General features: G+C 60.2%; 1 protein-coding gene across 2 annotated transcripts; it reads right to left on the bottom strand.

Moving 5' to 3' along the window:
- Window positions 1-257: 257 nt before the first annotated feature.
- SMTNL2 (smoothelin like 2) lies at window positions 258-20,232 on the bottom strand. Of its 2 annotated transcripts, none has more exons than XM_082679721.1 (8): window positions 20,155-20,232; window positions 12,413-12,503; window positions 11,657-11,893; window positions 10,912-10,987; window positions 9,814-9,993; window positions 8,240-8,357; window positions 7,783-7,934; window positions 258-1,213 (listed from the first exon to the last, which is right to left on the bottom strand). In XM_082679721.1, the coding sequence occupies exons 2-8, from the start codon at window positions 12,498-12,500 to the stop codon at window positions 1,087-1,089; spliced, it is 978 nt and encodes a 325-aa protein (XP_082535847.1). In that variant the 5' UTR covers window positions 12,501-12,503; window positions 20,155-20,232; the 3' UTR covers window positions 258-1,086. The 2 variants fall into 2 exon arrangements, with proteins under 2 accessions (XP_082535847.1, XP_082535846.1); XM_082679720.1 differs by having other exon boundaries at window positions 19,746-20,219.
- Window positions 20,233-21,234: the final 1,002 nt, after the last annotated feature.

The following is a 21,234-nucleotide window of genomic DNA, read 5'->3' as shown; positions in this document are numbered from 1 at the left end:
GTCAACTTCCAGGGGACAGAACTGCAAGGGGGGACTTTCTGTCCGTGCTCCTTCCAGGACACGGAGACGGGTGACTGACAGGCAAACGCAAGAAGAGCAAATGTGATTTTGAACTTTCTGAGTGGTGATGTTGGCACAGAAACAGTTAAGTGTGGGGGGGGGCGGGATGTAAGCAGATTTTCATTTGAAATGGATGAGAAATCTCTTATTCCCAGGCACCCCATCTCCCAAACAGAAATAACAAATCCCAAGCGAAGTGCGACACATCTTTTTATGTACAAACGGTCAGTGGTACAGATGGAGTTACTTTTTATAAATATCTGCAGCGAATCCCTTAAAAGAAGCTGTGACTAAAAACCACCTCGCAGCACCAAACGCCCGTCCTTCCCTAAAAGTGTTAACTTCCCGAGGGCCTATTCTCAGCCAAACACGTGCGGAGCCCTCCTGGGAAGGACAGGACCACTTTGGGACCCGGCGAGAGCCCTCCCATTTCCCCAGAGAGCCGAGGTGACTTGCAGGTCAGCTGCTGCCCAGGACCTGGGAGTGATTAAACAGTTTCTTCCCAAGACTTCAGTCTTCTTTGTCAAGCTGCTGATTAAGCGTCTCTATATTTCCTGGCAGTGGCCCAGAGCGCGGGAGGAAAGGAACCTACAATAGTGTGAGGAAGTAGAAAACTCTGGGTGTTTGGATTAAAAAACACTTGGTAGTCAATGCAACCCTGTAAAGCCAATGGATCCAGTTCAGCAGAGGGAACACTGATTCAGGCTTCCAGAATCTACAGACAAGCATTATTATTATTATTATTTTTAAGGAAGGTAATTATTTAGCACCAAATTTCTCTCTCTCTGGGAATACTTCCTTTTCCTTGGAGCCCCTGGCTGTGATCAGTGCAGTCAGTGCACGCAGCTCAGCGGTACTTTCCCATCAGGAACGCAGCCGGGCAGGTTGGGGAGCGCGGTTACGAGGCACAGAACAAACAGCTCTCTCACACCAGAATGCAACTCTGCTCGGGGGGGCATCCTGACTCCGGGACACAGGCGGCCCCACCGACTCCTTCGGGGCTTGGCTCTCCAGCCCCGAGGGGCTTCACTCAAAGCGACGCAGGTGGTTGTACAGAGACTGGACGTAAGTGAAGACGCACATGGGGTCTGGCTTGCGGCCCATCACCATCATATCCTCCACCTCAATGAGGCGCTCACAGTTGGCCAGATTCCTGAAACACAGAAGCCGCATCAGAACGCCGGCCCCAGCCATCAGCCCCAGAACAGAGCTTGGCCCAGAGCTGGAGGCTCCCAAGTGCTCTCCAACTGTGAATTCACATCACCCCAGAAGAGCCTTTGCGGTTACTTTCTCTAATGCAGTGTTTCCCAGACTCCCACATCCAGGAACCGCCCTTACGACTCGTGTTTTTACATAACTAGACTTACTTTAAAATTTCAGTGAAATTCAGCTTCACTTTAAGGTTTCACTAAATTAAGTTCTGCTAAAAAATTCAATTTTATTAATTTAGACAAACTTATATTAATCGAAAAGGTTAGTTTCATTAATAAAAATTTAGCTCCAAAATTAAATTTCACTAAAAAAATTCAGTGTGTATCAGCAGGATATGGAGAATCAGCACGGGCTATAAATGTAAAATGAATAAAGTAAAAAATAAATTCACCCATATGCTTCCTAAAACAGTGTCTTTGGGCTTCCCTGGTGGCACAGTGGTTGAGGGTCCGCCTGCCGATGCAGGGGACACGGGTTCGTGCCCCGGTCCGGGAAGATCCCACATGCCGCGGAGCGGCTGGGCCTGTGAGCCATGGCCGCTGAGCCTGCGCGTCCGGAGCCTGTGCTCCGCAACGGGAGAGGCCACAACAGTGAGAGGCCCGCGTACAAACAACAGTGTCTTTCACCTTTTTTTTTAACCATAACCCATAGTTAGAGGTGTTTCATCGTGATTCATTCAGCACGCGCATACATTTATGTGGAAATAAAGTTTCACAAAGATACTGACCTTTTCTACTACTCATATTTTCTCTAGATTTCGTCTTTATTTCTCTCCCCACCTCCTTTTTTTGTTTTTCTGTTTGGTTTATTTTAATGCTGGTCGTGAGCCACTAAATTGATTTTATTATCTACTCAAGGGTCACAACAACTCAAAGTTTTAAAAGTTGCTTCAAATCATCTTGTGAGCCTCCCCTCAACCTCGCCCTGGGCCCGCCTCATGCTCTGGGAAATACTGGTTTAACTTCTGGCCCACTGGTGTAGATAGATGCGTGTGGAAACTGGGCCTTTCACTGGGCTGCAAAAACAGCTCTTCCCTCTGCCGTTCCCAGCTGGGAGGGGGACTGAAGGTACCGGCTTCAAGGTCTCATGGAGGTGGGAAGACGAGCATCCACCTGGGAGGTAACAGCAGGGACCCTCGCCAAGCCCAGCAAAGCCCCGCCCTGTGCCGAGCCAGACGCGTCATCAGGCCGAACCCAAAAGGCCCAAAGCAACTGCAGTCGGTCCAATCAGCTTCAACAGCTGTGTGCACTCTTGTGGTTCCAAGGTCTCCGGTCTTTTTGCCCCCATATCCATAAGTCCATGAGTGACACTGTTCACATCCCAGCTGTATCCTTCCTAGCGATATGATTTGAGGACGACACTTAACTTCTCAGGGCCTCAGTTTCCCCGACTGGATAACAGCCACTTCACGGGGAGGTGGGAGGATCCATGAGCTCATCACACAACCAGCAGGAACGGTGTCTGGCTCATCAGAAGAGCTCAGTAAACGTTAGGAATGGTCACTGTTGCTGTCTGTATTATCATGGTTCGCTCCAAGCAGCAGAGTGGGTCATCCGGGAAGAGAGGCCTGAACTGGAACTCTAAAGAGCTGGGTTCAGATCCCGACTCTGCCCATAGCTTCACCCTTCCGTGCCATCTTCTCGGTGGAAAGTCAGCCCCCGACCTCCGCTCGCTCCCCCTCCTGGTGGGCTTGTTCTTGTTGGGAGGTGGTGCCTTGTACCCCAAGCACTTTCTACCAGTCCCTGCCGGCTCCTGGGCCTGCGTGCTCCAAAGACAAGCACTGTAATCTCAGCACGGGGCCCATCCTGTGGTGCTGGCCTGACGCTGGACCTCCTATCAGAAACCGAAAGTCAGGGCGAAACGGAGACGCCGGTCCTGGATCCCGTCGGCGGGCTCCCCCTCGGTTTGGAGCGGGCAGCTTGCAAGGGAAGCCGAGGGCTTCGTGGGGTGGCGAGTGGCTCTGGCCCGATAAGTGGGCACCCTGGCTGCCCAGGATGGGCCGGGGCGGGGCTCGGTGTCAGGGGAGTGGACGCTGTGACGAGGATATGCACGCAGAGGTGCTCTGTTGATAGTCAAGGACTGAAAATCTGAGTTCCTGGGGAGGCCGTGGACCTGAGTTCACCTCCTTGAGCTATCAGGTGGCGTCTGATGCCCTTCTCCATACCTGCAGCGCAGGGAGAGCTCCTCCTACCCTCCCAGGGCTGCAGATGGAGAATGCCAGGTGTGTGCCCAGGTATCACCACTGACAGCAGTGGCCTGAGTACTCAGTCTCCCAGGAAACGTGGGCACCGTTAGAACCCTAAACCTCAGCCTTGGAAGAGAACTGAAATCCCACCCTCCAAACACCCCCCTCAGAGGCACCAACCACCTGGTGAAGGCCCTGCCTCGGCCATGCTCCCCTCCAGGTTCAGGGAAGGGGCCCTGATTTCCTCCAAGCACCGTTCCGATCCCTCTGCGGGTGGCCCTGGCCAGGAGGAAGTTTTCCCTCACGTTTCTTACTCGATTTTGCCTCCTGGTACTTTCTACCTATTGGCCTCACAAGGCTATTCTCAGTCTAATTGCTTTTCCCCCCACAAAAAAGCCCTTCACGTGTTGGAAGAGAATCTTAATATCCATCTTTCCCTGAAACTAACCATGTCTGGTTCCTTCGCTGTGCCCCCAGTGGGTACCTGGGGGCCCTCCTCTGAGCGGGTTCTGGTTTCTCTCTAGGATTGCTGGCACGTCCCAAGTGTTGTCCAACTTGGGCTGGCCCCCCTTCTTCATTCTAGAGGCTGCACTGACCCTCCCACTAATGACATCCCTGCCCCTGCCCAGGGTGGCAGTCAGGATGGGCGCTAAGGCCTGACCCTGGTATCACCCTCTACCCCGCAGACAGGAAGCTATGGGCAAGGTGCTGGCTTCCCCAGAAACCAGGGGACTGAGCCCCTAACCATCTGGTCCCCACCCCACCCCAACCAGCCGTGACAGTAATGATAAGATTTCTAGAAGCTGTGGACACAACTCCTGAGACAGGATGTGAGTAAAGGAAAATGATGATGAACACTGACTTTTATAAAAACATTTCAGTCTCAAAATATTAGAGGCCCCAACTGCCTTTTAAATGAAAACAAAACTGCTTTTGTGAAAACACAAACTTGTTTTAAATAGTTCAAACAGCATGGAATCATCATCCAAAGAAGAAAGTACAGGTCATTTCAAATGTCGCTGCGCAGCAAGAACCAGAGCTATCGTTTGCCTACTACCAATTTTAGATGAATTAGCCCCACCTTGTTTGGGGTTAAAAAAGGGTCAGAGGATTTTCTCCTACTACTATCCTATTGTGATCTTCGTCACTCCAGGGCTAGCCTGTCAGGCAGGCAGGTGGAGGAGGTGCCTGAGGGGTTATTTTTATTTGTCTAAGCCTTCTCTAAATGCAGCCTGGGATGCCAGGGCTCAGACTACAGCCTCCTATCTGGTTTTAGAGACACATGGGCACTACAAATAGCCTGGAAGCTCCCTCAGCTGGGCTGTAACCTGAGAGTAGGACACATTCCCCGCAGGGCAAGTGGGCTCCTCAGCTACACTGGCCGGCCTGGGCCTACACCGCACCCTCCATCTCGGCGGAGAACCACCCGCCACAGGAGCTGGTCCTCCCGCTCTCCAAGCCCCGAACGCCTGTCGGACGAGGGGAGCTCACTGTGTTGTCGACACCGCATCACTCACACAGATTAGGCCCCGGGGAATCTTGGGGGAGGTAAATTATCAGGGGGAGGGGCATCACAAACCCCTCTTACTCCCCAGGTTCTAGATGCGTCTCTGTGCTTTGAAGGCCCCTTGCTCGCCGAAGGGTCTGGAAGCTTCTCCTTCCTGATGTGCAGGGGCCCTGTCCACGGCTGCTTTTCCTTTCCAAAGGCCATGTCTTCATCAGAGCCCAGGCTCCCGTCACCCTACACCGCCCACCGCAAACTGCCTTTCTGCTGCCTGCGTGGCCCTTGACGGCTTTCCCCCAGCCCCGCGTGTCTGCTTGGCTTTTGCTGGCAAAACTAAGGAGTAGTCTGTTAAGACACTGGTAGCCAGTATCCTCGAGTAGGTGTCCCTGTGCCTTCTCTCCAGCTGTTCTAACCAGCTTATTGTCCAAGAAACTAGGCGAGCCCAGCTGCCATCCTCCCAGGAGGCCTCGGGCAGGCAGGCCCACCCTCCCAGCCCTGTCCCCCACGTACCTGTGAGCTGAGTTCCCGGATGACTCAGGAGGGGAGGCACCTTCCTCCCCCTCAGGCCGGCTGTGGGCGCCCCTCCCTGCCCTCTCTCGAGTCAGCAGATAAGCCAGAACTCATCTCAGGGGCCCGAAGCCCATCCTCCCCTCCCCTCCCCTCCCCTCCCCTCCCCTCCCCAGCTAGCCGGAGCCGGCTCAGGCGGCAGGAAGGCGGGGCCCCGTTTTTACCACGTCCTTTGCTCTGGGTGGGAGGGAGGTACAGCCTGAAGCAGGCTCCCACGCCCCAACCCCAATGTGGGAGTAGAAGAAACATCTGGTTGGAGCCTGGAGGCTCTCTGAGCTCACACCTCGTGCTGGGAAAGCACAGCCACGGAGCTCTGGCTCCGGCCGCCAAGGCAGGTTACGTTCCCTGCGAGCTGGGGTGCAGGGCCACCATCCTGGGGCCCGGGCACCCCTCTCCCTGCCACAGCCCAGCTTGGTCCAGGGCTGAGGGTGACCGAGGCGGCCGGGGCTTGAGCGGGCACCGCCAGGCCCACTGGACTCGATGGAGAAAAACTGTCAGACAAGCGTGGCCTCACCCAGCGGTGGCGGGGGGGGGGGTCTTGGGTGCCCACATCGGAGCCCGGGCCCTGTACACTCTGACCATCTGCTTTTCCACAGTCACCCTTTCTGGGCTTCCAGGCAGCTGGGGAGGCGCCCCCTCCTCAGCATCGAGCCGTTACACTTGGCGCTACTTCAGCACCGTCTGGATTCGGTTGTGTAACGCGCTCTGCCCAAAGCTGTTTCCGCAATTAGGACGACAGCTAATCCTAAACAGCCAGGGAAGAGACGGCTCCCAAAGCATACAAGGAGTTCTTACGACCCCACGGGGGCGAGAGGCCACGCAGGTCACCCGAGACAACACAGCAGGGGCCACGCCGGCACGCCAGCAAGTCAGGGTCTCCGTTCTGCCCCTAGAGCGAGACCCGCAGCCCCGGGCACGGGGCTGTAACCTGTGAGCTCCAACTCCTTCCCCGGCCGGGCTTGGGGCCAGGTGTGGGGCGGAACAGACTCGGGGTGGGGGGGGTGGGCAGGCCAGGCTTCAGGGAGGGCTCTTCCAGCTCCACCAGCACGTGAGAGCACCTCCCGGACGTGGGCACCGGGGTCGCGGACAAGACACGAGGGGGGTCAGGCACACACGGGTGGCCAGAGGCTCACTCCACCAGGCACAAAGGTGGGCGGCCAGGAGAGAACGAAAAATGTTCCCTCCAGGAAACTCAGCTCTGGGGAGGTCCTCCTGCCCTCTGACCTTCCTCCCCCTAACTCCACAAAGCCCAGCAACAGGCAGCCCTCAACACCCTCATCTCTGCCCCGTGCCTGCCCTGGACCGGGGGCACGGACTCGACGGACCGCAGCAATAGCTCCCCTGCCCTCTGCCTTCCGTGTCCAGCCCACGTGAGGCCCTGGCATGAGGGCAGGAGGTGGGGGAGGGCAGAGGGTTTACTCCCTCAGCTCCCTTCCTGCCGGGTCACTGTGAGCTGGTCGCACCCGCTGCCCCAAAGTACAGCTCCTATCAGCCAGCCCTCTCCGCACAGCTGTTCTCCCCAGCCCGAGGGTACCCCACGGCGCCTGGCTCATCGCTTACTCCTGCCCACACGTTTGCAAGGAAGCCCTTTGTTAAACCCTCCTACCTACTCGGTTTGAAGGCACCTTCACCAGAGCACTCTTTGACACTCCCCTGAGGCACGGGGGGTAGCCCTCAGCCTATGACCAAATGCCAAGCTCCCCGAGCACCTCCTGAACCCAGAATCACCCCTCACCCAATCTTCTCCCTATGAGCAGGTCTTAAGAAGGTAGGCAATTTCCTATCAAACGCTTTTACGACATTTAGGGAAGCAAAGTGTACCTACTGGAGGAGTCTGAAATGTCCCCCAGGCAGATATTCAGTTTCCTGCTGATCCCAAGCAACTGTCTCTCTCACCAGCCTGGAGAGGACAGGCTCAGTGCTCCGGCGGACCCTGTCCCACTGCCCCTTGCACCTTGTCTGTGGCTGGCCTGGTAGACCGCACACCAGAGGCCGGGTACCAGCCAAGAGGGCGGGTGCACGAGAAGAGGAGAGAGCCTGGCTCTACTACTGAGTGCCGGGGGGCCCGGGGAAAATCCCCCCTTCCCGGCCATAGTCTCTCCATCTGTACGGGAGGCGACAGACTGGGTGGCCTCAAGGCTCTCAGGTCTGCGGACAGCTGCCCCCGTCCTGCCGGCCCCTGTGCCGGATGCAGGGCAGAACTCGGGCTTGGGGACTGGGAGGGGCTGGCAGCCAGGGGACCCGCCATACTTACTCGGCCATGGTGAAGGCCAGCTCGAAGTTCTGCCGCCGCTGCGCGGGGCTCAGGGCATTGTAGTCGAAGGCATCGGGGAAGAAGGAGTGCACCAGGGCGCAGAAGGCCATCCCGTCGCTCCAGCTGGAGGAGAAGTTCTGCAGGTCCACGTGCTGCGAGGCCAACGCAGGGAGGTAAGGGGGAGCACAGCGCCGGCCTCAGCTCCTCCACCTGATTCGACCCCACAAGCAGGTCCTCCCAGCCCCTCCCCAGGCCCACCATCCCCCCAGCTCAGCAACAAGCCGTGCCTGCTGGACTCCACCTGCAGCGGCTGGGGACCGATCGGGAGGGTACAGATTCTCCAGCTCCTACCCCTCCGCCCCAGACTGGGGCTCCCGTCCCGGCCAGGGGAACACGAGCGGGGGGGTGGCGCCCACTCCCGCCTCTGCCGGGGTCCCGGCGGCCGGGCCGGGCTCACCTGGTAGCCGAGCGTCTTGTTGCGGCACCACTCGAGCAGGATCTGCTTGATGCTGCTGGCGCTGGCCACGCCGAAGCTCTGCGAGCGCTTCAGCTTCGCCCGGGTCTCGCCCTTCCCCCTGCAGAGAGAGGGCAGGCCTGCTGGGGGGCTGGGGGCTGCCCTTCCCCCTGCAGAGAGAGGGCAGGCCTGCTGGGGGGCTGGGGGCTGCCCTTCCCCCTGCAGAGAGAGGGCAGGCCTGCTGGGGGGCTGGGGTCTCGCCCTTCCCCCTGCAGAGAGAGGCCAGGCCTGCTGGGGGGCTGGGAGGCTGCCCTTCCCCCTGCAGAGAGAGGGCAGGCCTGCTGGGGGGCTGGGGTCTCACCCTTCCCCCTGCAGAGAGAGGGCAGGCCTGCTGGGGGGCTGGGGTCTCGCCCTTCCTCCTGCAGAGAGAGGGCAGGCCTGCTGGGGGGCTGGGGTCTCGCCCTTCCCCCTGCAGAGAGAGGGCAGGCCTGCTGGGGGGCTGGGGTCTCGCCCTTCCCCCTGCAGAGAGAGGGCAGGCCTGCTGGGGGGCTGGGGTCTCGCCCTTCCCCCTGCAGAGAGAGGGCAGGCCTGCTGGGGGGCTGGGGGGCTGCCCCTCGGCTGCCATCTACTCCGAGAACGTGCCGCACCTGCTCACCCAGGTAGCAGGCAACCCTCCCAGCCCTACACCCACGTCCAGGCATGAGCCCCCCATCCCAGGGCACAGCCTCCCTTGATGGAGTCTGGCCCAACCAGATCCCTTCCAGCCTCCAGGTCCCCTGTTTACTTCCCACATGGGCAATCCTGGGGCAGAGGACCTGAGGCCACACGGCCCGTGCCGCTTCCTTTCATCCCACCCCTCCTCTGAGCCTCCCTCTGGGGCCGCCCTCTTTCCTAGCCTGGAGCAACGGTTTCTTCCTCTGGGCCCCGAGGACACTCCTTAATGGCCAAGAACAGGTTGTCTGGGTCAGCGGGACACTTCCTGGGTGTCCCTTCTGACTCACTAGAGTCAGAGCCTTGGGAGCGGGACTGGGGGTGGTCATCATCAAATATGCCTGGGCCGCACCCCACAAGCAACAGGCATCAATACCCCCAGCGGACAGGAGCGCTGGATAAATGTGTGCAGAGGTGGGTCCCATCTGGGAGCGGGGGTGGGGCGTGATAGGGGGCTGGTCTCGCTGTGTCACCTCCAGCTACTGCTGGGCATCCCAGTGACTGCCCTCTGGCCTCTCCAGTCACGCCCTGAAACCAACTTCTCCAGTTGGGTAAGGAATGTGGGTGTGAGGGCAGCCGGGGCCCCTCCAGGACCGGGGGAAGGGGGCCTAGGCTCTCCCCAGGCCTTACCTGGCCTCCTGCCCGCTCCTCTCCTCCCCACAGCTGGGGCCACCTATCCCTCAGCCTGCTCTGTAGCTGGCCCTGACCTTGTGTCTTGCCCAAGAGGTCACATCTTGGGGAACTGCCCCCTGGGGAACAGGACAGGGCCGGCTTTGCGCGCTGTGCCTGCCTGACCCTGGTCTGGGCCCAGGCCTACTCTGGGGGCCCAGACTGGTCTGGGGGGCGGGGGGTGAGAGCATCCGTACTTGCCAGCTGTATCCTGCTCCCATTTCTCAAACAACGCCTTCCGGGCCTGCGCCCCCGAGGTGCGGGGCAGCGTCTGCGACCTCACCAGCTCCCGGCGACGCTCCCCCTGCCGATGGGCCTGGGTCGTGGCTGGCGGCTGCGGGGATGGGAGAGACTCGGGTGGCGTCACCAGAGGTGGGCTGAGGAGAGAACCACGGAGTCAGGAACACAGACCCGCCCATCACTAGCTCACCTGGGCCCCGGGCCCCCCACCCCACTGAGTGTAGAATGAGGCAGCAACCAGGCTACAGGCAGGGAGGAAGCACCACTTGCTCTAGTCCCCAACCGGTTCTGCAGCTTTTCCAAATTGAGCTGCTGTCCGAGGCAGGCCTGGCCGGCAGCGGGCCCCTCTCTGAGCATCGTCACCCCTCGCAGGTGTCCGTGCCTGGGCTGAGCGGGGTGGGGGTGGGGGCATCCTCCTCGCGGGAGGTGTACGCAGAACCGGCCTCACCAGGACCAGGCCCCCTCCTCACCACCACGAAAAAGACCCCCTTTGTTTCTCCCCTGCAACAGTTTTCCAGAAAGCCACAATTCTCCTTTTATTACTGAAAGGGGGGACAAAAGCCAAGCTAGCCTCTATCCCCAGCTCCGATCACAATCCGGTGGGCCTGGGGGAGCATGGGGACAACCACAGGCCAGGAGGCAGCAGACCTGCCCCAGCCTAGAGACGTCCTCAGCCGCGGGCGGAAAGCAGGATGGGTGGAGAGGAAAGTGGGAGATCGCCCCACGCTCCATCCTCCTGTGGGGACTGAGACACCCCCTCCAATCTTTGCACAGACTTCCTTTCAAGGGTCCTAAGAGAAACCAGCCCGAGGCCCTATATATATATATATTCTCCAAACAAAACCCTCCACCTAGCCCCGCGGCCTCATGTCCTCTGCTCAAACCCCACCCATTGACGCTGCTCTCCCTTGGAACCAAGCCCAGGAGGGTGCCTCATCCTGGGTCAGCATGGGAGCTCCCTGCAGGGGCCCGGGCAGCCCGAGTTCAAGGCAAAGTCCAGACGCTGCCTGGGGAGGGCTGACCTCCCCCCACCGGGGACTGGGGCCCCGACTCACCTGCCGTTGTTCCTGCTGGCCGTCACTGCCCCGTAGCCAGAGCTGGATAAAGACCGTGGGAGAGAAGAATTCTTCTCTTCGGGACAAAGCAAGGGAGAGAAGTAACAAACCCTGGCCTCTCAGCGGGTCACCACTGCCAGCCTCCCTTCCTCTGACCTGGCCCTGTGCCGTTTACCCAGCGTCACTCAGGGCAGGGGCAGGACCCCTGGGCTAAGCTGGCCCTGCCTTGGCCAACAGTTGAGGAGAAAGGATGCTGGGAACATACAGCAATGACATAAAAGAGGCCTTTTAAAGTGTCCCCCGCCCCCAGCCCCGCTTTTGAGAGCACAGAGCCCAGGGCCTCTTGTGCTACGTATCCAGCAAACACTTTGTTCCCGAGCCCTCATTCTGGAAACCCACACAGCCCAACCCCAGGACACACCACTGAGGCCTGACCCCAGGCCCAAGACAGGCCCCGGGGACCACGCCAAAGTGTGCAGGGTAAGAGGCCACCTTCTAACCACAGCCTCGACCTGCAGTAAAAGCCACAGTCGCCTCCCGTGGGGGACGAGGCCACTTTACAGCATCTCTGGGGGGAGGAGCCGGGAAAGATGAGCCCCATTTGATGGAGCAGATGAGCTAGGGAAGGGGGTCGCAGTGACAGCAGAGGGGGGCTGGGGCTTGCCCAGGTTTCCTGAGTCTCTTGCCAACTGCCCCCAGCCCCTGCCCTCCCTCCCAGTTTGAGGCCATGCCCTCCTGCTCCTACCAGTGGGACTGGGAGTCCAGGGTGTGGTGGCCTCGCTGGGGCTGAGGCCCCCCAGGACGGCGGCAGACGTGGGCGAGAGAGCTGCGGCTGACGTCTCCCCAGAGAACCTCTCGGAGACTCGCGTGATAGCCGTGACTGGCTGGTGAGGCAGCCGCAAGGAGAGGCTCGCAGGGCGAGGCTTGGGGGGTTCTGGTGCCGGGACAGTTTGGGTGGTCTCAGGGGGTCCATCACCTGGACCTGGAACATGGGACCAGCAGGGTTGGGGGTGTCAGTCGTGGCATCCACAGGGGCCTCAGACCCTCCCAGGAGGACTCCAGTCTCTGTGAACCTTCCTCCCACCTCCTCCAGGAAGGCCTCCCTGACCACTCCAGCCTCCCTGACCTCCCCCTGCTGCGGACGTCTCGCTGCTCCAACCAGAGCTGGCGTCTGCTCCAACTTTCCCTCATAGACAGTTCAATAAATAGTCGCCTATCAGTCCACTTTCTACCCTGTTCAGTGCTTGGATAATTCCTCAGCCCCTGCTTGCATTCCTCCAGAAACAGGGAAGCTCACCACCTTATGAGATCTCTCATTTTCTTCTGTGTTTACACAGTTCTACTTCACACTGAATGAGGCTGCTCTCCTGGCAGCCTCCCCACCTGCTGGGGTTTAGGCTCAAGTCCTCCATCCCTGACAAGGGGTGGCCTGGCCCAGAGGCATGGCCAAGGCCCTGACCCCAAAGCTACCCAGCCCGCTCTCCTCTGCCGTCAGCCCTACCTGCCCCAGGCTGGTGCCCGTTCTCGACGATGCACGAGTCTGAGGTCCTTCTCATCTCCGACTCTCCGGCCTCGTCATGGTGATCCATGCTCTACAGAGAGACAAACACCACCGAGGCCTAGTCAGCCGGGGCCAGCTGCCCGCACCCCCTGTGACCCCCCTGGTTCTGACAGGGCAAACAACAGTCAATTTTGAGAGAGACAGCCCCAGGAAGGTACAGTGATGGGCCAAGGTCACACAGGACTCAGTCTCACAAGTTGAGCCCCCAGGATCCTGGAGGCAAACACCTCCACGGGGCTCATCCCAGACCCCCAAAATGCTAGGGACAAATGTCAAGACTGGGAGTTCTGAAAGCGTGTGCAAGGCGCCCTACCCCTTCCCCCAGGCTGGACCAGATGCCTAGGGTCCGGAGAGCCTGGCCCTTGCTCGTCCCGGGGGCTGCCTGTGTGGGAGCAGCCCAAACCCAGCGACATAAGGTCCTTCCGGGCCAACAATGGGCCCAGGAGCCCTCACGCTGCAGGGTCACAAGATTTGCCTGGATGTCCAGAGCACAGAGGCCTGATTGGCTCCATGGGGCCCCTCCATCTCCTCTGGGCTACAGCAGTGGGGGGTGTCATGCAGAGAGAGAGCCAAGACCAAGAGCCAGCAGGCAACCTGGCATCCTGGCTGTGCCGCCAGCCACCAGGTGACCCAGGTCAGGTCGTGCCCCCTCTGGGTCGGTTTCCCTGTTGGAGATGAGGGAGTAGGTTATGCAAAGCCTTGCCAAGCGTCAGGTCCTTTTTCTGGGCATGCCACTTAGACCAACTTGCTTCTGTCCCCCCAGGAAGATGCCACCACACCCATTTTACAGATGGGACCTGAGGGCTGAGAGAGGGATGTGTGCAGTCCAGGTTACACAGTGAGAAACAGCTGAGATGTGTGGCCAGGAGGGATGTTGTCCTCAACCTTGGCTCTGCCCTGGTCACAGTGAGGAAGGCTGGAGGGCTCAGAGCATCTGTGAGGCTGGTAGGGTCTGCCCTGCAAGAGGAGAACACAGGCAGACCCCGATCCGGGGCTCTACTAAGAGCCCACGATGAGTGGCTTGAGAGGTGGCCGTACCTCTCCTTAGACGACTCCAGACTACCTAGCACCCTTGTCTACCAGGTTCCCAGAATGACAAAGGCCCATCCTTGGCCCCCGACGGCTCAGCTATCACTGCAACCAGTGCAAGAGGTGTCCACCCCGCCATGGGGGGGGGATCAGTCTGGTGGGGGAGCCAGGGCTGTGAGCAGATGATATCAAGCCAGCATGAGGGTGTGTGCCTAAGACAGACTTCATCCAGCCCCGTGGGCCAGGAAGGGCCTCCCAGAGGCAGGGGTAGCTGAGAGCCAGTCTAGAGTAAGCTAGGTGGGACCAGGAGTGGAAGCGACCAGTATCTGCCAAAGCAGATAGACAACAAGGCACAAAGCATTCTGATCTGGTGGCTGGAGAAGCACCATGCAGCCCAAGGTGCCAGCCTGGAGAACGTGGACTTGACTCCTTGGACAAGAAGGAACTGAAGGTTGTCAGCTGTGTTTTAGGACCATCCTTCAGAAGCCAGTGACATAGTGCCATGGAAGGGGTCGACCAGATGGCCAGTCACCTCACTAGTCCCACATGGGGACCTGGGGAGGAGAGATGGGGCAGTGAAAAAGGACTCAAAGGCTTGGGGAGAGTAAGTGGATATGGAGTGATGGGGGAGTCACACCTCTTTCAAGCCTGGGCTTTGGGCCCAGCTGACTTGACTATGGCGGTGGGGGGGGATCGGTGGGAAAATAAGAACTTCAGTTTGGGACATGGTGAGTGTAAGGTGTCCTTGGGGCATCAGGGGGTTGAGGTCAGGAGGCAGCTGGATATTTGAGTCTGAAGTTTAAGAGGAAGGATGCACAAATGATGGAGAAACAGGCGTCTCACATCTGGAGCACAGCAGAGGAAGAGCAGGCTCGGGGCCGATGGGGCCTGCGATGGGCACCACACCTGGGGGCAGAAGAGGCACCTGCAGAAGAGAATAAGAAGCAGCGGCCAGAGGGGGGAGGAAGAAAACCAGAAGAACGTGGAGAAAGGCAGGTGGAAGTGTGTCGAGAAGGCTGGCGTGTCAGCGGCTCCAAAGGTAGCCTCAGGTCAAGAAAAAGAAGGTCAAGACGAGATCTAAAAAGGTCCTTTGGGTTTAGCAAAAAAAAGAGGTTCTTGGTGACAGTTCAGGAGCTGAATCAGAGGTGGGGGTGGGTGCAGGAGACAGCCTCAGGGAGAGATGGAGACACGGAACCTGCAGCCATGAGGGGCGGGGGGAGGGGCTCTGGATGAGGTAGAACAATGTTTATAGGCTGCGAGAAAGGCTCCAGCCGGGTGATGGGACCCTCTGTGCAGTGGGGACCCTGGGGAAGTGGGAGAGGACAGGACTCGAGCCTGGGGCGAGCCTGGGCTTGGAGGGGAGGTGACTCCTCCAACTTCCAATTCAGGAGGATGGAGCGGGACAGGTCGGCCCCACTCGTGGGAACACTGGAGAAGAGGGGGCAACTCCTGACACCTCAGAGTGGAGAGGGCACCCCTAGAGCCTAACCTGAAGCCAGCTCGGCAGAGGGAGGAGAAACAGCCAGTCCATCCTGAACCCAGCCCCTACCCGTCACCAGGGCGCTCAGCTCTGGGGGCTTCACGTCCTGCCCGCCCACTCTACTCTGGTCCAACAGGTTCTGCAGGTCTAGGCGGAGGTCTGGAGGGCCCGGCCACTGGTGAAACCATTTTCCCAGGAATGTGGGTCTCTCTGGGCAGCCCCCCCCCCCCGCCGCAGACGCCTAGCCCCCGCACATTGCAGGCCCCGTACCCACCCCATGATGCCCCAGGGGGACCAGACGCCACAATCAGGCAGGAAGAAGGTCCTGGACCAGCTGGATTCCTGCCAAGGGGTCTCCAGCAAAGCAGGAGGGAAAGGGGATGGGACTGACTCATGCCGGCAGGCCGGACTCCCCTCACTACGCCATCCCCGAGACTGGGACCCACTGCTCGTTCAACCCATCCAGAGATCCCCCTCCAGCCCCTCATAGGAGCCTGGTGGGTGGGGGTCATCCCTAACCTCACCCCGTGACCAAAGGCAGTGGCAGAGTCAAGGTTTGGGTCTCCTACCCCAACCCAGGGCTCTATCCACAAAGTGCTCATGCTTTCCAGGAGCACGAAAGACAACTCAAGACAAATTTGTGAGGCCGGGCCCTGGAGGGGGAGGGGAGGGGGAGAGCGGGGTAAGTGCTCCAGCAGGATCTGAGTCCCTGAGCCCACCCACAGGGCCCCCAGCATGCATGCTCCCCCAGTGGTCTTCCTTTGGTGGGGGCAGCCTGATTCAGCCACAGGGAAGGGAAGGGGGTGGGTTCTGTGTGCTGGGGTCAGAGTAGAAGTCACTGGAGAGCCCTGGGGATGAGACGGGTCCTGGGGAGCTGGCTCTCGCACTCCCAAGATCTGGGCTTTGTTTGAAGAAGGGGGAGGCTGCCTGTGAGGAAGCCCAGGCCTGGGAATGTTCGGGGGAGAGGCGGGGGGTGCTGAGTCTTATTTCAGGGACCCTCTCCCTGGGGAAGTGTTTAAACACTGTTGTAAGGCCAGGAATAATAGTTCAGGCACTCTTGGGGCTGCCTGACCCCACGTGGGCTCATGCGCCTGGGCAGGGGAGCACATCTGCATGCCTAGCACAGCCCACAAGCCGCCAGAACCCCCATCCTGAGCCCCTAACACGGCTGCTCCGTCCTCCTCTCTCACACCACAGTTTTAAAGACTCAATTCAAACTTCTACCCAAAGCATTTAACTCTCTTATCACACAGTGTGTCTGGGAAAGGAAGGCAGATAAGGCAAGTCTGGTTTCTTTCACGCTGGACCTCGATGCTGCTCCTGGCTGTCTCACGTGGGGACCCGGTGGCTCCAGCTCAGCTGAGGACATTTCCAGGGACCAACCCTGGCACAGCCTCCTGGGCCAGGCCTGGCCTCAGGCTACCCTCCACTAGCCGGACCACAGCCGTGGCTCCGTGGACACTCTTACGAACCGATCGGGTTGATGTCACTGTTATAACTACGCAGCCCACTCGGCACAGGGGCCAAACAGGGATGGGCCAGTCCCCCTTGGATGCAAGGAGACTGAGGTCCAGCTGGGAGATGTCCCTAAGGCCTCACAGCAAAAGTGCCCAAAGCAGCTCCTATTTGCTGCAGGGTCTCAGGCTTCCTACAGGAAGTCCTCCTGATTATTCCCACCCTACTGCCCTGCCCTCTCCCTCCTCCCAGAGCCTCCCTGGCTACTCACTACCTAGCAAGGTCAAGGTTTGTGCACTCAGAATTGGATTACTAGATCAACCCTGCATTGAGTTCAGGGCATAAGTATATGCTGAATATGACCCACCTCCCACCCCTGCAGTCCCTGGTTTGAAACCACAGGAAGCAAAAGGGTCTCAACCAAGGGTCTCTACATTTCATTGTCTGTTACAGAGGGGCAGTGGAACACCGGCCTCTGCACTGCCTGACGACTGCCACCACTGGCTCTCGTGCGCGGATGAGACCCTCCTACCCAGACCACCCTGCACCCCTCCGACCCCCGGCAACACACACGTGGGAATATGGGAGTATGAGAGGCCAGACAGCCCCGGCGCCCAGCTGACACTTTCCAGTCTCACCCTGGAGCCCCGATTCCTTGTTCACGACCAAGTGTCCGCTCACAAGCTGCCAGTAACAGCCCATGAACAAGCACGTGTGGATGACTCTGCACAGCACCCTCCCTGCCAGAAACTGGCTCGGAGCCCGGGTGGGCGAGAGAGAGGTGGGCTGCAAGAGAAGTGGGGAGCAGCGCCTCTGGTAGGGCAGGGAGAAGCTGCCTCGGGCCCAGGGAGCCTCTGATCCCACTGGAGGCCTCGACCATCCTCTACCCGCAGCGCTCAACTCTGCTGGCTGTTCCACCTCCCTTCGCTTTTTTTTTTTTTTTTTTTTTTTTGCGGTACGCGGGCCTCTCACTGTTGTGGCCTCTCCCGTTGCAAGAGAACAGGTTCCGGACGCGCAGGCTCAGCAGCCATGGCTCACGGGCCCAGCCGCTCCGCGGCATGTGGGATCCTCCCGGACCGGGGCACGAACCCGTGTCCCCTGCATCAGCAGGCAGACTCTCAACCACTGCGCCACCAGGGAAGCCCCTTTCAGGCTTTTTTGAAGTCCAGAACCTACTCCTCAACTGTGTCTCCATCCTCATCCCTCAACGAGGGGCAGCATCCCTGCTGACCCCCAACCTCTTCTTCCAGAAGGACTTCCCTCTCTCCATGTCTAAGAATGGGCTTTCCAGGGCCTCCCAGCCCCCTGGCAGCTCCCTGGACTCTGCCCAGGGCTCTGGCCTCACCCTCTCCTTCTGCATGGCTGCCCTGAAGACCTCACCCATTCTAGGGCTTCAACCACCAGTTCTGCCCCGATGTCCCCCTGACCTCCGGCCTCGACTGGATCTGTGACTCCGCCTGCTCTGGGACACCTTCGCCTGGATGTCCCACAGCCTCACACCCTCAGCACAACCCAAATGGAACCCAGCATCTCCACCAGATGTGTGACTCAGGAGTCCCCCAGCAGGGCTCCCCAAGCTCTGGCTGTCCTCTCCTTGGCCCACCACATTTAAGTTATCCTGTCTCCAGCCACCCTCCAACCTGCCATCCATCCATGAGGGACCTTGCTGGATACAAGGAGGACCCTGTCCCTCCCCTGCCCGGTGCCCCGCGCCCACCAGCTCCATGGCCAAGAGGACTAGCCCGCCCCACGTGACTAATTCCCCACTGAGAAAACTTAGATGACTGGAGAGATTCCTCTCACATATTTGCGTGAATTCATGTACCTATTTACATGACTCTGAAAGCATTTTTCGAAAACTTGGACAGCTGCTTCCACGAGCAGACAAGTAGCAAATGTGTGTTAAAATAAAATCTCAGAAGCAGCCGATGACAGTTTATTAGGTACGTGTGAGCTCACAGTGGTGATCTTATACCATGGCCAAACAGTGGTCATGCTTATAGGACAGAATTAAGTGTATCCATTTCTAGCCACTTCACACGGAGCACCGGGACACCCAGGAGCTCTGCCACCAGCATGTTTAAGAACCTCTCACCCCAGCCCCCCAAGGCAGAGCCCAACTCCCCGGCCCAGCATCCAGGGGCCTCCACAACTCCTCCCTCTGCTCTCATACCCACCAGGCTCCTCTCCAGCCGGTGAGTCCTTCCAGCCTCTCTGAGGCGGCAGGCACAGCCCCACACACCGCCCCCTGCACGAGCAGCAGCAGGTCCTTGGCCTCCAGCACAAAGCCAGCCTGAGACACCCACCGGGACGGGACAATCGTGTTTGGAGCAGAACATCTGCTCTGGCTGCCCGCGATGTCGGTACTGCTCAGTCTGGGGCCATCGCCCACCCTGGCTGGGACCTCCAGGGGCAGGGGCTAATCTGATCCCCCTCCTCCTGGCCCCTGGAGGTGCAGCCCAACCCACACAAGAGATCTGAAGGTGTGATGGATTGAACCAAGGAGGGACTGCAGGTGCACACTACCCAGACCCTGGCACCCCAGCCCCGGAGCACACGCCTGGCAGGGTGGGAAATCCCACCTAAGGGCCACTGCACACACCACGGGAACCTTCTTACCCGCCGCTCCAGGAGGCCCCAGGCTCAGGGGAGAGACCTCCGCCCCACACCCACGCCGTGTGGGCCTCTGGCCGGTCATTGACCCCGGAAATCTAGACTGCTCACGACTGGTTCCCCCTGGCCCCCACCGCCACCCCGTCTCTCCCTTCAAGGTAAGGATTTACCCCCTGCGAGTTCCCAAACGCCGCTGCCCCGGCTGCGCCCCAGCAGACGGCGTCCTCCTGCCCCCAACACACACCCGGGCTTGAGTTCTCAATCTGGGTTAATCAATAACCTGAACCGTCAGGCCTCAGTGAAGCGGCATCGCAGGGGGCGCGTCAATGGAGGTGTGGGAGTGGGGGGTGGGGTGGGTTGCTGACCACCCCAACACGCCGGCCGGGCCCCGGGCGGTGTTAAACAGCGCCCAAGCCCTTAGTGCCACGGGACAGCAGAGAGAGAGGGACAGAACTCGGGGCGAACAGGGCCCGGCTGCAAAGAAGGGAGGGGGCCCAAGACAGGTGCAGCGGGTAGACTAAGCCGGTGCTTCGCAGGATGGTGGCCGGACCCCCACGACGGAGTCGCAGCGGCGGGTGGCAGGGCAGCGCCCAGTCCCGCAGGCGCACGCACTCGGGACCTATAGGCGCGGCGGGGGTCGCGGAGCCCTCCTCCCCTGGCGCACGCGCACAGGCGCCGGCGCTCCCCGAGGCTCACCTGGCCTCGGCCGGACAGCGAGAAGGTGGCGTGGCTGGCAAAGCGCGCGGTGCCCAGACGGGGCGCGCGGTCCGGGACGCCAGGCGCGGGCGGAGGGCTGGGCGTGCCGGGCGCGGGGGCCAGCCCGGTCGTCAAGCCCAGCGCCTCCACCTGGCGCGTCAAGCGCTCGAGCTGCGCCTGCAGCCGCTGGTTGTCGCGCTGCAGCTCGGTCACCGTGCGCGCCAGCGGTCCGGCCAGGTGCAGCGCCTCGGCCACGCGCTGCTCCACGCCGCGCTGCAGCCCCTGCATGTCCTCGTGCAGCGCGCGCACCGCGCCCTCCAGCGCCGCCTCGTAGCGGCCCAGCGCCTCGCGCACCGTGCGCGCCTCCTCGGCGTCGGGGGCCGGCTCCATGGCGGGGCAGAGCGCTTACGTGTGAGGGAGATCGGGCCTAGCCGGGCGAGCAGTCGACCTCCGCAGCTCCGGGCAGCAACTGGACGCCCGCAGCCGGGTTCGCCCGAGGGTTGGTGGGAGGGGCGGGCAGGGGGCGGGGCGGGCCCCCGCGAGCCGGGGGACTGGGCGCCGCGCGGGGGCGGGGCCGCGGGGGCGGGGCCAGGCGGCTCGGGGGGACAGCCCCTGTCCAGTCGACCCGAGGGATGCAGTGAAGTGGGGGAGGGGGGGTTCCCCGGTGGCGCCGGAGGAGAAGAGCTCACTCCGCCTCTCCTCTTCCGCGGTGCGGAGCTGCACAGGGAGTGCGGAGGCCGAGCCCCCCTTGACCCTGGAGGAGCGGCGTGCGGCCTGGGGGAGGGGCTGCGGGCCACCTGAAGAAGGCCTCGATCCCCAAGTGGACTTGACCTCGGAGACCGCGGACGTGGGTTATGCGTTCCATCGGGGCTCTCACTCGCAGGGCCCAGGTCCTACTGGGGGTAGGGACCCCCTCACTGCTCAGGGAGACCTGAGAGCCACAGCAGTAATTCCCAGAACCCCGACCCTCACCCTGTGCCCGTCACTGCCCACTCTGCGCCGTGCACACGGCCCTCACAAACACATACTCACCTGTGGGATCTTTGCCTGGAATTTCTTGCACCTGTTATAAGACCTCAGGGAGGAGACAGGTGGTGAGGTCCCTCCCTGACTCTGCAATTATGTGCTCTCCCCTCCCAGACCCACTCTGTGTAGCAAGATCTCTGCATCCTTATTGCTGGTGGTCATAGGGGCTCAGGGCTCACTGAGGGGCCCCTGCTAGGGGATCCATGAGTGACAGAGGTTAGAGACAGAGGAGAGAGCATGCTTAGGGCCCAATCTCCAAATCCTAGGATCGGCGACCTTGGAATTAATCACCCCCTCCCTCCATCAGAGCCTTGGTCCCTGGCCTCTATCCACAGGCCGGGGCTCCCACCTCGACTCCCTCTCAACACTCCTTTCATGCCTGAACCCAGATATTCCTCCCTTCCATACCCCCCATCCCCCAACCATCCCAAGAAAAGGAGGAGTGAAAACAGCTGTTGCTTCA

The sequence above is a fragment of the Grampus griseus genome, assembly GCF_964374135.1.
Source record: "Grampus griseus genome assembly, chromosome: 20".
NCBI classification, from domain to species: Eukaryota; Metazoa; Chordata; class Mammalia; order Artiodactyla; family Delphinidae; genus Grampus; species Grampus griseus.
This window is presented reverse-complemented; position numbering and strand designations above follow the sequence as displayed.

Coding starts and splice junctions, on each gene's coding strand:
- SMTNL2 (XM_082679720.1), bottom strand. CDS start 20,135: ATGGAGCCGGCCCCCGACGCCGAGGAGGCGCGCACGGTGCGCGAGGCG. Junction 9,994..10,911: donor GCCAGCAGGAACAACGGCAG/GTGAGTCGGGGC, acceptor TTCTCTCCTCAG/CCCACCTCTGGTGACGCCAC. Junction 1,214..7,782: donor CTGGCCTTCACCATGGCCGA/GTAAGTATGGCG, acceptor TCTGTGTTTCAG/GAATCTGGCCAACTGTGAGC.